At 50.5% G+C, this 15,200-nt stretch overlaps 2 protein-coding genes across 3 annotated transcripts; both read right to left on the bottom strand.

The window, feature by feature from the left end:
• Positions 1 to 502: 502 nt before the first annotated feature.
• zgc:109913 (regulator of G-protein signaling 9-binding protein) lies at positions 503 to 4,304 on the bottom strand. 2 transcript variants are annotated; one of them, XM_047581862.1, is made up of 5 exons: positions 3,964 to 4,304; positions 1,896 to 2,437; positions 1,611 to 1,814; positions 1,134 to 1,276; positions 503 to 927 (listed from the first exon to the last, which is right to left on the bottom strand). In XM_047581862.1, the coding sequence occupies exons 2-5, from the start codon at positions 2,170 to 2,172 to the stop codon at positions 775 to 777; spliced, it is 777 nt and encodes a 258-aa protein (XP_047437818.1). In that variant the 5' UTR covers positions 2,173 to 2,437; positions 3,964 to 4,304; the 3' UTR covers positions 503 to 774. The 2 variants fall into 2 exon arrangements, with proteins under 2 accessions (XP_047437818.1, XP_047437819.1); XM_047581863.1 differs by having other exon boundaries at positions 1,896 to 2,133.
• A 147-nt stretch (positions 4,305 to 4,451) lies between these two features.
• On the bottom strand, positions 4,452 to 15,072 carry LOC125006120 (E3 ubiquitin-protein ligase RNF182). Its single transcript, XM_047581861.1, has 7 exons — positions 14,330 to 15,072; positions 13,942 to 14,033; positions 8,036 to 8,189; positions 7,845 to 7,912; positions 7,617 to 7,767; positions 7,259 to 7,488; positions 4,452 to 7,106 (listed from the first exon to the last, which is right to left on the bottom strand). Exons 2-7 carry the CDS (start codon positions 13,984 to 13,986, stop codon positions 6,924 to 6,926), a joined length of 831 nt encoding a protein of 276 aa, XP_047437817.1. The 5' UTR covers positions 13,987 to 14,033; positions 14,330 to 15,072; the 3' UTR covers positions 4,452 to 6,923.
• Between the last annotated feature and the right edge of the window lie 128 nt (positions 15,073 to 15,200).

The following is a 15,200-nucleotide window of genomic DNA, read 5'->3' as shown; positions in this document are numbered from 1 at the left end:
AACATTTACCTTCAACATCTGGAAAATGTTCTGATCATATGAAGCGTTGAGTGATTTTACAGAAGCTGAATTATTTTATGAAGTTTGTGTTCGAGTCAAAGACGAATAAAAGTGATTTGATGACGTTAGTTTTTCATGTGTTTCAGATTCAAACATCAGAGAAATTCTGTGATTTAAACGTTTCATTCAGAAGAAACGACATTTTTATTGGATTTGATCAGATTTAACCATTTTCTATGTGTGTGTGTGTGTGTGTGTGTTGGTGTGTGTGTGTGTGTGTGTGTGTCTGTGTGTGTGTGTGTGTGTACCTGTGTGTGTGTGTGTGTCTGTGTGTGTGTGTGTGTGTCTGTGTGTGTGTTACCTGTGTGTGTGTGTGTGTTGGTGTGTGTTACCTGTGTCTGTGTGTGTGTGTGTGTGTGTGTGTGTGTGTGTGTTTTTGTGTGTGTGTGTTAGTGTGTGTGTGTGTTGGTGTGTGTGTGTGTGTGTGTGTGTGTGTGTTTTTGTGTCCACACGGTGTAAAAACATCAGAGAATAAAGGACGAATGAAGGAAAAGACACGAGTCCAATAACTGAATAAAGAGAAATAAATAAAAATAATAAATAAATAAATAAATAGTTTCAGGACGTTGGTGAACGAGGGTCGAGTCTCTAACCACGTTTATTTACTGTTATTTACTGTTATTTACTGTTTATTTACTGTTATTTACTGTTATTTACTGTTATTTACTGTTATTTACTATTTTAATATGAATTCGCTCTGAGGAGGAGACGTCTCTAGCAGACACGTCCCAGTCCACAGCAGGCGGCCATCTTGTTGTCCTCCACGTCCATCAGGTCCTCCAGGTCCTGGTCCGGTTCGTCCACGTCCCCCAGCGCCTCAGACCAGGGAGGCTGGGTGGCCTCCACGCACCAGAACGCAACCGGAACCTGCACCAGCCAGAACAACAAACACTGAACCAGGAGCCAGAACCGGACCATGAACAGGTCTCGTTAGAACCAGAACCAGGAACAGGTCTCGTTAGAACCGGAACCAGGAACAGGTCGCTTTAGAACCAGAACCAGGAACAGGTCTCGTTAGAACCGAAAAAGGAGCCAGAACCGAACCAGTTCTCACAGGAAACGTTGCCTCTCACCCTGAGTTGCATCTCGCTCAGCGTCGCCTCCAGCCCAGCGATGTGATTGGTCAGGTCCAGACTCGGCTCCTCCTCCAACGTGATCCACGGTACCTGGACCAAAGCCACCCGAGCCGTGACCCCCACCACTCCATCGGTGCACCCTGGGACAGACGGCGGGACGTGAGACCGGAGACATGAGACCAGGGACGTGAGACCATTTCATGTTTCTAACATCATATGTATCATAATTATCATATATATCTATATATGTATATAAACCGTATCTCCTTTAACTCTTTACCAAAACATCAAGACACAGGTTATTACTGTTATCATTATTATTACTATTATTATTATTATTATTACTATTATTATTATTATTGTTACTATTATTATTATAAATATTATTTTTATTTTCATTATTATTACTATTATCATTATAAATATTATTATTATTATTAGCATTGAGTGGGAGGGGGAGGAGCCACCACGGACCTGTGTTGACCAATGAGCGTCGGTCCTGGCGCTGCATCAGAGGGAACTGTCCAATCAGATCGCGGGCCTTACGCAGGTCTGACAGGAAGGTCTCCAACCCCGACAGGAAGAGGACCCAGAGACGCTCAGACACCCGTCTGTCCTCCACACCAGAGGACACGGACTCACAGTCTGACAGGAGACGCAGCAGACGGCGGCACAGGCCTGCAGAGACAGACGAGTTAGGGACAGACAAGTTAGGGACAGATGAGAGACAGAGAGGGGAGACGGGTGGGGACAGGTTACCGGTACAGATGCGCTGGGCCAGGGCCCTCGTCTCGTCCATCTCGTCCCTCAGGAAGCTACCGTCAGCTGATCCTCCGAGAGACGCCGCCAGCTGCTGGAAACAGGAAGTGACCCGACTCAGAGCGAACTGAGCGCGCTCACACTCGCACAGTTGTCTCCGCCTCGCCGCCATCTCGTCCACGGAGCGCCGCCACCGACTCATCCTGTCCTCCTGGACACCTGGACACCTGGACCCAGACTGGAGAGGATCCTCATAGCTGAAGGCTCTGCCTCCCATTCTACTCTAGAACCTCTACAGACCAGAACCAGAACTCTGAGAAGACCTGGTCCCATGAGGACTTTAGGCCTTTACTGACTCTTTGAAACACCTGGAACCCCTGAAGTTCAACTCCTGTTAAATCCAGATGAATGAACGTCTCATATCTGGTTCTGGTCTCATATCTGGTTCCTGGTCTCATATCTGGTTCTGGTCTCATATCTGGTTCCTGGTTCCTGGTCTCATATCTGGTTCCTGGTCTCATATCTGGTTCCTGGTCCTTAAACTAATGTAAACATGTATTTGTCACATTAGAACATCATCAACATCATCACATTAGAAACATTAGGACACTTGTTCTTCTTCATGGTTCCTATAAACCAGGTCAGAGGGGGACCTTGTAGACCACATTAGACCCTGATTAGACCTGAGGATGTTTCCTGGATCTTCTCTGATTGGCTCAATGAAAACCACATGACACTAAACCTCACTGAGAGGAACCAGGAACCACGTTACCACATGTGGTTCCTGGACCTGGTCCTGGTCCTGGTCCTGGTTCTGGTCCTGGTTCTGGTCCTGGATGGGGGGATGAATACTGGATTTGAACGGGAGCCAGTGAATTTAATTCAGTTTTATTTCTATAGAGTCAATAACAACGTAAATGATCTTAAGATGCAAAAATCTGGCCTGAAACCTCCAGAGCACATGAAGGAAAACTCCCTTTAACAGGAAGAACCTGGAGCAGAACCAGAACCAGCAGACGTAGGACCTGATGATGGTCCAGATACCAGATGTAGTGTGGACTCCATCCGGCCCTATTACGCCCCCTAGAGGAAAACTAACCCTGTGCCAAGTCTTTCTTTCCTTGAAATCCCAGACGGAGCCAGAGTCGCCCATGAAAATGAAAACTTAAAGGTCTCACACTAAAAACATTATATAAGTTTTAACATGATGAACATCACCAGACGTGACGTGGATTAGCTCAGAAACCTGTTCATCATCTACCACTGACACCACCTCCTGCTCCAGCGGCTCTAAAGGAAGATGTTAAGGTTTTATCGTCCATTATAATTCACAGAGTAATTAAAGCGACGTGAGGCAGGAAGTAGCAGAGCCATAACAACGGGGTTTGTTTATCCCGTGTGAATGCGCCACATGAGACACAGACGATATTATCTGAACCACAGAATGAACCTGTGCTCAACCTTCTGACCATGTGATCGTCTCCGTCCTCGTCCTCGTCCTCGTCCTCAACCCTCCTTCATGTCAAAAACAAAAACCTCCTTTCTGCCCTAGTTTCTCCCTAAACTGCGTCTTCTTCAGTAGCAACCAAGCAAATAACCACGATGACACAGAGAGTGACTTAAAATAAAGAGAGTTCGATCCAGAGACTTTTACCGTGTTGGCGTCTGTGACATTAATGAAGGAAGAGCAGCCTCAGCAGAGAACGTTCAGCGCTTTTAAATCAGATCAGATTCATCTTTCTTGTCATTCACATGTTCATGTTCAGGTCCAGATCAACTAAACCCATGTAGCAGTAATAGTGTGGAACATAAAGTATGTGACTATTGGTTTATAGCAGATGGACAATATTTACAGACGGAAACTATGAACAGGTGAGAGAGCAACATCTACACAATGACTGACTGAGCTACAATGAACATTTAATCCAGATGGATTGAACGTAAATAGACTACGAATAGAAACTATGACGTCATTTAACCTGGAGGAAATGGGCAGATGATAAATAAACGTAGTCCTGTGCTAACGTATTTTAAAGGAAGCTGGTGAAGAAGAAGTAAAGAGTTTTACCTGCTGCAGATCACGACTCCGTCTTCTTCTTCTTCTGTGGTGGGACTGTGCAGCGTCAGGTTTCCGTGTGTTTTTAATTAACGCTGTAGAACAGCTGAGTCCTGGATGCTCGTTGCTCCCAGGAGCCTCTGCTTTCACCTGCTCAGGTAGACTCCAGGTATTTATAGTCGGGACTTTTCCGTCGTCATCTTCAGACTCAGTGACAAACACAGACTCTGACACATGAATGATTGGTTTCCATGTCGTCCCCTGGTTTCATTTGAAGGTGGAGCGTCTCGTAGCTACAGGACAGCGGCCGAAGCTAATGTCAGTATTTCCTTTATAAACATTGACCTTTTATTCCTGGGGGAATATTTATATCATAACTTAGCTATTGGAATGTGGATAAATAATCGATTCATCAGTCAGGAAGGATAACAGCTAACGGCTAACGGCTAATGGCTAACGGCTAACAGAGCGTCACAACCAACGACAGGGAACCTACAACGTTTGTTTTAGTTTCAGTTTATTTTAGGACTGAAACTAAACAGACTTTACCCACAGTTTAGACAGGAAGTGACATCACCCTCCTCTTCATCATCATCATCACCACCACCATCACCTTTGTCTTCCTAACCCTAGCTGTTAGCCTATCTTAGCACAAAGACTGAAACATTTGCCTAGCTTAGCAGGAACACTGTTAGCAGGTGTTAATATTTGTGTTTTGGCTCCTGAATATTTGCCGTATGTGAGCTGACCAATAACATTTAGCGCTATCGCATGCAAATAAATAAAATAAATAATCCCTGAACTCCAGCTACATGCTACGTGCTAGTCACACTGGTCAGACAGGTACAGTTCCCAGCAGGCTAACAATTAGCCTCTAGCTTCAGGCTTTGTGCTAAGCTAGCTTCATCACACATTCACATATTCCACAGTTTCCACGGTTACATAAGTTCAAACAACACATTAAAGGCAGAGTCGGCCATCGCAGGAGAGCTAACAGTGTTAGCTGTAGCGGTGTAAGCGGTTAGTCGTAGATGCAGCGATAGCTGTCAGCTGCTATGTTAGCTGTAGCTGCAGTGTTAGCTGTAGATGAAATGTTAACTGTAGCTGTAGTGTTAGCTGTAGCTGCAGTGTTAGCTGTAGATGAAATGTTAACTGTAGCTGTAGTGTTAGCTGTAGATGCAGTGTTAGCTGTAGATGAAATGTTAGCTGTAGCTGCTGTGTTAGCTGTAGATGCAGTGTTAGCTGTAGATGCTGTGTTAGCTGTAGCTGTAATGTTAGCTGTAGATGATATGTTAGCTGTAGCTGCAGTGTTAGCTGTAGCTGTAGTGTTAGCTGTAGATGATATGTTAGCTGTAGATGCTATGTTAGCTGTAGCTGTAGCAGCAGTGTTAGCTGTAGCTGTAGCAGCAGTGTTAGCTGTAGATGCTGTGTTAGCTGTAGCTGTAGCTGCAGTGTTAGCTGTAGCTGTAGTGTTAGCTGTAGATGATATGTTAGCTGTAGATGCTATGTTAGCTGTAGCTGTAGCAGCAGTGTTAGCTTTAGATGCTGTGTTAGCTGTAGCTGTAGCAGCAGTGTTAGCTGTAGATGCTGTGTTAGCTGTAGCTGTAGATGCAGTGTTAGCTGTAGATGCTGTGTTAGCTGTAGCTGTAGATGCAGTGTTAGCTGTAGATGAAATGTTAGCTGTAGATGCAGTATTAGCTGTAGCTGCTGTGTTAGCTGTAGCTGTAGTGTTAGCTGTAGATGATATGTTAGCTGTAGATGCTATGTTAGCTGTAGCTGTAGCAGCAGTGTTAGCTGTAGATGCTATGTTCGCTGTGGCTAACCTGCTGTCTAGCTAACGTGTTACATTATTGCTGTTGACTTGTTCGTTAGCACTGTTGCCATGGCGATACCGTGTCTGGAATAGCAGACTCCATCTTTAATTACATGTAAACAGTTTCTCTCCAACACGGATGATGTGATGTTTCCAGTCCTCACAACGTGTCCTGTGATTGGCTGAAATCTGTGATGACATCATCACCTTGTCCTAATGTGATTGGTTGTTTCATAAAAGGGGTTTGCTGGTATTAAGAGGGGGTGAGCATCATTGCTATGGCAGCGTTCTGTGTCCTGTGGTGTCTTTGTCATGGCACCGCGTTGGTGCGTCGTCATGGCAGCGGGATGGTGCGTCGTCGTCATGGCAGCGTGTTGATGTGTCGTCATGGCAGCGTGTTGGTGCGTCGTCATGGCAGCGTGTTGGTGCGTCGTCATGGCAGCGGGTTGGTGCGTCGTTGTTATGGGAGCGGGTTGGTGCGTCGTCATGGCAGCGTGTTGGTGCGTCGTCATGGCAGCGGGTTGGTGCGTCGTCGTCATGGGAGCGGGTTGGTGCGTCGTCATGGCAGCGTGTTGGTGCGTCGTCATGGCAGCGGGTTGGTGCGTCGTCATGGCAGCGGGTTGGTGCGTCGTCATGGCAGCGGGTTGTTGCGTCGTTGTTATGGCAGCGTGTTGGTGCGTCGTCATGGCAGCGGGTTGTTGCGTCGTTGTTATGGCAGCGGGTTGGTGCGTCGTCATGGCAGCGTGTTGGTGCGTCGTCATGGCAGCGGGTTGGTGCGTCGTCATGGCAGCGGGTTGGTGCGTTGTCGTCATGGCAGCGTGTTGGTGCGTCGTCATGGCAGCGGGTTGTTGCGTCGTTGTTATGGCAGCGGGTTGGTGCGTCGTCATGGCAGCGTGTTGGTGCGTCGTCATGGCAGCGGGTTGGTGCGTCGTCATGGCAGCGGGTTGGTGCGTCGTCGTCATGGCAGCGGGTTGGTGCGTCGTCATGGCAGCGGGTTGTTGCGTCGTTGTTATGGCAGCGTGTTGGTGCGTCGTCATGGCAGCGGGTTGTTGCGTCGTTGTTATGGCAGCGTGTTGGTGCATCGTCATGGCAGCGGGTTGTTGCATCGTCGTCATGGCAGCGGGTTGGTGCGTCGTCATGGCAGCGGGTTGGTGCGTCGTCATGGCAGCGGGTTGGTCCGTGCTGCCAAAGCCTCCATGACTTCGTGGCAGAGACATTGACAGAAACCGTAGAGGACGAGCAGCAGCAGCGTGGACGGAACCAGACTCACCAGAACCACTCCCAACCACAACTGACCAATCATCAGCAGGTAGATGCCCAGAGGCAGAGAGCTGAAGTACACCTGGATGAGAACACAGGTCGTCAGACACACCGGGAAACACCTGTTTGAATTACATGGAGGGTCATGTTGCTGGCTGTGTTTAGCCTCAACTCCTCCTCCAGGGACATGGAGGCAGTTGTTGCTGTAGACAGCATGGATTGATGGGTACTGACCAGACACAGCGCCCCCAGTAGGCAGCGGGGGAAACTGCGGGTTGTCCAGGCACGACACTTATGACCCGGCAGGTTGCAGGGCAGGGAGTCCAGGCTGGGGGGGCGGTAGAGACCCACCACATTGAGCATGCTCAGTGAGTCTGAGGACGGAGATGCCTCTGGGAGTTCCATGATGGTGATGACCAGACAATCTGAGGAACGTTGGGACACGTCCAAACCTCCTCCTGCACCTGCAGACAGATGAGGACCAGAACCTTCACAACCAACACCGGCCTGAGGAGAACTACAGTAGAACATGAGGAGAACCAGAGGAGAACCAAAGGAGAACCTGGGTAGAAACTGTGGAGAACCAACAAACCTTCATCAGTTAGACTGGATGGACTCAGAACCACCTCCCCTCCTCCTCCTCCTCCTCCTCCTCCTCCTCCTCCTCCTCCTCCTCCTCGCCGTACCCGGTCCTGACATGACAGAACCGCCAGGATGTGTCGGTCGTCCTCCATCAGCCACACCTGAACACAAGCCTGGTTAATTAACCTGTTCTACCAGGTTAAATAATCTGTCCCACCCCCTCGTTAATGAACCTCACCTCCTCATCAGGGACGTAGGTCTCATGGCGACAGAAGGGACAGCTTATGATGGAGGGGGAAGACTCTCCTGAGACAAAGACACAGTGGACAGTGGACGCATGTGACCAGCATCCCACCGGACACAATGAGACCCATCTGCTACATTAGGGGGGACGTGTCCCCAGGACATGTCCCTGTGTGGTGGACTCACCCATGTGGACCATCTTGTTGAGACACTTGGCGCAGACCCGGTGCAGGCAGCCCAGGAGTTTGGGTTTTCGGCTGCGGGTGTCGTATCGGTTGTAGCAGATTTTACACTCGAGTTCCTCCAGAGTATAAACCAGAGACTGAGCCCAGGTCTGCACCTGAAACCACGGGGACAAAGACGTCAGCCTCCGTCTCTGACCCACGACCACGACCCGCGTTCCTAAAGGTTCTGCTCCTCGACGCCAGAAACTAATCACAGTAGTTAATAGTTAATCATAATAGTGCTCTACATGTTTGCTCTACATGTTTGCTCTCTATGTTTGCTCTACATGTTTGCTCTCTATGTTTGCTCTACATGTTTGCTCTACATGTTTGCTCTCTATGTTTGCTCTACATGTTTGCTCTCTATGTTTGCTCTACATGTTTGCTCTACATGTTTGCTCTACATGTTTGCTCTCTATGTTTGCTCTACATGTTTGCTCTCTATGTTTGCTCTACATGTTTGCTCTACATGTTTGCTCTACATGTTTGCTCTCTATGTTTGCTCTACATGTTTGCTCTCTATGTTTGCTCTACATGTTTGCTCTACATGTTTGCTCTCTATGTTTGCTCTACATGTTTGCTCTCTATGTTTGCTCTATATGTTTGCTCTCTATGTTTGCTCTCTATGTTTGCTCTACATGTTTGCTCTCTATGTTTGCTCTACATGTTTGCTCTACATGTTTGCTCTACATGTTTGCTCTCTATGTTTGCTCTCTATGTTTGCTCTACATGTTTGCTCTCTATGTTTGCTCTATTTGTTTGCTCTACATGTTTGCTCTACATGTTTGCTCTACATGTTTGCTCTACATGTTTGCTCTCTATGTTTGCTCTCTATGTTTGCTCTATTTGTTTGCTCTACATGTTTGCTCTCTGTTTGCTCTACATGTTTGCTCTCTATGTTCCCTGTCGCTCTGGGTCCGTGCGGGTCCTGGTTTCCATAATGTTCAGTATTGTGTGATTCTCTAAACATGTAACGTATGAGCTCAAGGTTATTTCTCTGGTTTATAATGTGAAGAAATAATAAAGATTTATGTGTTTTATACTTTATACTGATTGTTCCTGCCTCAACGGGAGGATGACATCACACCTCCTCCCTGACACCTCCTCACTGACACCTCCTCACTAACACCTCCTCCCTGACACCTCCTCACTGACACCTCCTCACTGACATCACACCTCCTCCCTGACACCTCCTCACTGACACCTCCTCACTGACATCACACCTCCTCACTGACATCACACCTCCTCCCTGACACCTCCTCACTGACACCTCCTCACTGACATCACACCTCCTCCCTGACACCTCCTCACTAACACCTCCTCCCTGACATCACACCTCCTCCCTGACACCTCCTCACTGACACCTCCTCACTAACACCTCCTCCCTGACACCTCCTCACTGACACCTCCTCACTGACATCACACCTCCTCCCTGACACCTCCTCCCTGACACCTCCTCACTGACACCTCCTCACTGACATCACACCTCCTCCCTGACACCTCCTCCCTGACACCTCCTCACTGACATCACACCTCCTCCCTGACACCTCCTCACTGACACCTCCTCCCTGACATCACACCTCCTCCCTGACACCTCCTCACTGACACCTCCTCACTAACACCTCCTCCCTGACATCACACCTCCTCCCTGACACCTCCTCACTGACACCTCCTCACTGACACCTCCTCACTGACATCACACCTCCTCCCTGACACCTCCTCACTGACACCTCCTCACTGACATCACACCTCCTCCCTGACACCTCCTCACTAACACTAACACCTCCTCACTGACACCTCCTCACTAACACTAACACCTCCTCACTGACACCTCCTCACTGACATCACACCTCCTCCCTGACACCTCCTCACTGACACCTCCTCACTGACATCACACCTCCTCCCTGACACCTCCTCACTAACACTAACACCTCCTCACTGACACCTCCTCACTAACACTAACACCTCCTCACTGACACCTCCTCACTGACATCACACCTCCTCCCTGACACCTCCTCACTGACACCTCCTCACTGACATCACACCTCCTCACTGACACCTCCTCACTGACATCACACCTCCTCACTGACACCTCCTCACTGACACCACACCTCCTCCCTGACACCTCCTCACTGACATCACACCTCCTCACTGACACCTCCTCACTGACATCACACCTCCTCCCTGACACCTCCTCACTGACACCTCCTCACTGACACCACACCTCCTCCCTGACACCTCCTCACTGACATCACACCTCCTCACTGACACCTCCTCACTGACATCACACCTCCTCCCTGACACCTCCTCACTAACACTAACACCTCCTCACTGACACCTCCTCAGTAACACTAACACCTCCTCACTGACACCTCCTCACTGACATCACACCTCCTCCCTGACACCTCCTCACTGACACCTCCTCACTGACACCACACCTCCTCCCTGACACCTCCTCACTGACATCACACCTCCTCACTGACACCTCCTCACTGACATCACACCTCCTCACTGACACCTCCTCACTGACACCACACCTCCTCCCTGACACCTCCTCACTGACATCACACCTCCTCACTGACACCTCCTCACTGACACCACACCTCCTCCCTGACACCTCCTCACTGACATCACACCTCCTCACTGACACCTCCTCACTGACACCACACCTCCTCCCTGACACCTCCTCACTGACATCACACCTCCTCACTGACACCTCCTCACTGACATCACACCTCCTCCCTGACACCTCCTCACTGACACCTCCTCACTGACATCACACCTCCTCACTGACACCTCCTCACTAACATAACACCTCCTCACTGACACCTCCTCACTGACACCACACCTCCTCCCTGACACCTCCTCACTGACATCACACCTCCTCACTGACACCTCCTCACTGACACCACACCTCCTCCCTGACACCTCCTCACTGACACCTCCTCACTGACATCACACCTCCTCCCTGACACCTCCTCACTGACACCACACCTCCTCCCTGACACCTCCTCACTGACATCACACCTCCTCACTGACACCTCCTCACTGACATCACACCTCCTCACTGACACCTCCTCACTGACATCACACCTCCTCCCTGACACCTCCTCACTGACACCTCCTCACTGACACCACACCTCCTCCCTGACACCTCCTCACTGACATCACACCTCCTCACTGACACCTCCTCACTGACATCACACCTCCTCCCTGACACCTCCTCACTGACACCTCCTCACTGACACCACACCTCCTCACTGACACCTCCTCACTGACACCACACCTCCTCCCTGACACCTCCTCACTGACATCACACCTCCTCACTGACACCTCCTCACTGACATCACACCTCCTCACTGACACCTCCTCACTAACATAACACCTCCTCACTGACACCTCCTCACTGACATCACACCTCCTCCCTGACACCTCCTCACTGACACCTCCTCACTGACACCACACCTCCTCCCTGACACCTCCTCACTGACATCACACCTCCTCCCTGACACCTCCTCACTGACACCTCCTCACTGACATCACACCTCCTCACTGACATCACACCTCCTCACTGACATAACACCTCCTCCCTGACACCTCCTCCCTGACACCACACCTCCTCACTGACACCTCCTCACTGACACCTCCTCACTGACATCACACCTCCTCACTGACACCTCCTCACTGACACCTCCTCACTGACATCACACCTCCTCACTGACACCTCCTCACTGACATCACACCTCCTCCCTGACACCTCCTCACTGACACCTCCTCACTGACATCACACCTCCTCCCTGACACCTCCTCACTGACACCTCCTCACTGACATCACACCTCCTCCCTGACACCTCCTCACTGACACCTCCTCACTAGCACCTCCTCACTGACATCACACCTCCTCACTGACACCTCCTCACTGACATCACACCTCCTCCCTGACACCTCCTCACTGACACCTCCTCACTGACACCTCCTCCCTGACACTAACACCTCCTCACTGACACCTCCTCACTGACATCACACCTCCTCCCTGACACCTCCTCACTGACATCACACCTCCTCACTGACACCTCCTCACTGACACCTCCTCACTGACATCACACCTCCTCACTGACATCACACCTCCTCACTGACACCTCCTCACTGACATCACACCTCCTCACTGACATAACACCTCCTCCCTGACACCTCCTCCCTGACACCACACCTCCTCACTGACACCTCCTCACTGACATCACACCTCCTCACTGACACCTCCTCACTGACACCTCCTCACTAGCACCTCCTCACTGACATCACACCTCCTCACTGACACCTCCTCACTGACACCTCCTCACTGACATCACACCTCCTCCCTGACACCTCCTCACTGACACCTCCTCACTGACACCTCCTCCCTGACACTAACACCTCCTCACTGACACCTCCTCACTGACATCACACCTCCTCCCTGACACCTCCTCACTGACACCTCCTCACTGACATCACACCTCCTCACTGACACCTCCTCACTGACACCTCCTCACTGACATCACACCTCCTCACTGACACCTCCTCACTGACATAACACCTCCTCCCTGACACCTCCTCACTGACACCACACCTCCTCACTGACACCTCCTCACTGACACCTCCTCACTGACATCACACCTCCTCACTGACACCTCCTCACTGACACCTCCTCACTGACATCACACCTCCTCACTGACACCTCCTCACTGACACCTCCTCACTGACATCACACCTCCTCCCTGACACCTCCTCACTGACACCTCCTCACTGACACCTCCTCACTGACATCACACCTCTTCCTGACACCTCCTCACTGACACCTCCTCACTGACATCACACCTCCTCACTGACACCTCCTCACTGACACCTCCTCACTGACATCACACCTCCTCACTGACACCTCCTCACTAGCACCTCCTCACTGACATCACACCTCCTCACTGACACCTCCTCCCTGACACCTCCTCCCTGACACTAACACCTCCTCCCTGACACTAACACCTCCTCACTAACACTAACACCTCCTCCCTGACACTAACACCTCCTCACTGACACCTCCTCACTGACATCACACCTCCTCCCTGACACCTCCTCACTGACACCTCCTCACTGACATCACACCTCCTCACTGACACCTCCTCACTGACACCTCCTCACTGACATCACACCTCCTCACTGACACCTCCTCACTGACATCACACCTCCTCACTGACATAACACCTCCTCCCTGACACCTCCTCCCTGACACCACACCTCCTCACTGACACCTCCTCACTGACACCTCCTCACTGACATCACACCTCCTCACTGACACCTCCTCACTGACACCTCCTCACTGACATCACACCTCCTCACTGACACCTCCTCACTGACACCTCCTCACTGACATCACACCTCCTCCCTGACACCTCCTCCCTGACACCTCCTCACTGACACCTCCTCACTGACATCACACCTCCTCCCTGACACCTCCTCACTGACACCTCCTCACTGACATCACACCTCCTCACTGACACCTCCTCACTAGCACCTCCTCACTGACATCACACCTCCTCACTGACACCTCCTCCCTGACACCTCCTCCCTGACACTAACACCTCCTCCCTGACACTAACACCTCCTCACTAACACTAACACCTCCTCCCTGACACTAACACCTCCTCCCTGACACCTCCTCACTGACACCTCCTCACTGACACTAACACCTCCTCCCTGACACTAACACCTCCTCCCTGACACTAACACCTCCTCCCTGACACCTCCTCACTGACACCTCCTCCCTGACACCTCCTCACTGACACCTCCTCCCTGACACCACAGTTTGTGGCCCTGCTGTAAAATGTGAAATCTCACCTTGGCCTGTGTCTCTGCTGGTTCCGCCTCCATCAGGTGGTTCATTGTGTTGATTGGAGGTTGGAGCAGGAAGTGGGCGGAGCTGATGGAGGCTGTCACATGATTGCACCAACAAAGATTTGAAGTCATTTTCTGATTTAAAACTGAATAGTCTGTCTATCTATCTATCTATCTATCTATCTATCTGTCTGTCTGTCTGTCTGTCTGTCTGTCTGTCTGTCTGTCTGTCTGTCTGTCTGTCTGTCCGTCCGTCCGTCCGTCCGTCCATCCATCCATCCATCCATCCATCCATCCATCCATCCATCCATCTATCTATCTATCTATCTATCTATCTATCTATCTATCTATCTATCTATCTATCTATCTATCTATCTTCTTCCATGTTTACCTCAGGCCGGAAGCATTGCTGCTGTCATGTTAGTTGCTTCAGTTGTTGCTGGTTGAGTCAACATGTCGGCTGTTAAACATCATCAGTTGTTGCTATGGTTGCAGAAGCAACATGACGGGAAACAGACAAACAGTTGCTGGTTGCTGTGTCCTTCAGGCTAAGGCAACGATGCAGAGCCCTGGTTGCCCTGGTTTCCGTGGTTACCGTGGTTGCCCTGGTTGCCGTGGTTGCCCTGGTTGCCGTGGTTGCCCTGGTTGCCGTTTTGTCACTGCGGTAGTTTCCCGCCATCAGCCTCATTAATAGTCGGTCGACGTCGCGGCCTCTGACGCCGCTGGAAGATCACAGCTAACGGTCTCCGTTATTCTCCTGTAGTCTCCGTTATTCTCCGTTATTCTCCTGTAGTCTCCGTTATTCTCCGTTATTCTCCGTTATTCTCCGGTGGATGGCCGCTCCGTTATTCTCCTGTAGTCTCCGTTATTCTCCGTTATTCTCCTGTAGTCTCCGTTATTCTCCGTTATTCTCCTGTAGTCTCCGTTATTCTCCTGTAGTCTCCGTTATTCTCCGGTGGACGGCCGCTCCGTTATTCTCCGTTATTCTCCGGTGGACGGCCGCTCCGTTATTCTCCGGTGGACGGCCGCTCCGGTAGTTTCCGGTAGTCTCCGTTATTCTCCGGTGAGTCACCGTCTCTGCTCCGTCTCACTGCAGCGCGCCGTCGGCGGCGGGAGATCCGTTGCCATGACGACCTTCCCGCAGCGGAAGGATGGGGGACGTGACGTGATGGCGTCATGACTCTTGTGTCAGACGTCATCGATGTGATTCTGTCGTCACTTTAACAACAATTAACAACAAGAAGAATATTTGTTCTAACGAG

The sequence above is a fragment of the Mugil cephalus genome, chromosome 4 (genome assembly GCF_022458985.1).
Source record: "Mugil cephalus isolate CIBA_MC_2020 chromosome 4, CIBA_Mcephalus_1.1, whole genome shotgun sequence".
Classification (NCBI taxonomy): Eukaryota; Metazoa; Chordata; class Actinopteri; order Mugiliformes; family Mugilidae; genus Mugil; species Mugil cephalus.
The sequence above is the reverse complement of the archived record's forward strand: the minus strand, read 5'-3'. Positions and strand labels throughout refer to the sequence as shown.

What these genes read in the sequence shown, in the direction of transcription:
- zgc:109913 (XM_047581862.1), bottom strand. Translation starts at nt 2,172, where the DNA reads ATGGGAGGCAGAGCCTTCAGCTATGAGGATCCTCTCCAGTCTGGGTCC. An exon ending in GGCCCAGCGCATCTGTACCG is followed by an intron (nt 1,815 to 1,895) that starts GTAACCTGTCCC and finishes CTGTCTCTGCAG; the next exon opens with GCCTGTGCCGCCGTCTGCTG. An exon ending in TGAGCGAGATGCAACTCAGG is followed by an intron (nt 928 to 1,133) that starts GTGAGAGGCAAC and finishes TGGCTGGTGCAG; the next exon opens with GTTCCGGTTGCGTTCTGGTG.
- LOC125006120 (XM_047581861.1), bottom strand. Translation starts at nt 13,986, where the DNA reads ATGAACCACCTGATGGAGGCGGAACCAGCAGAGACACAGGCCAAG. An exon ending in CAGCAGAGACACAGGCCAAG is followed by an intron (nt 8,190 to 13,941) that starts GTGAGATTTCAC and finishes CCGTGGTTTCAG; the next exon opens with GTGCAGACCTGGGCTCAGTC. An exon ending in ATCCAGTCTAACTGATGAAG is followed by an intron (nt 7,489 to 7,616) that starts GTTTGTTGGTTC and finishes ATCTGTCTGCAG; the next exon opens with GTGCAGGAGGAGGTTTGGAC.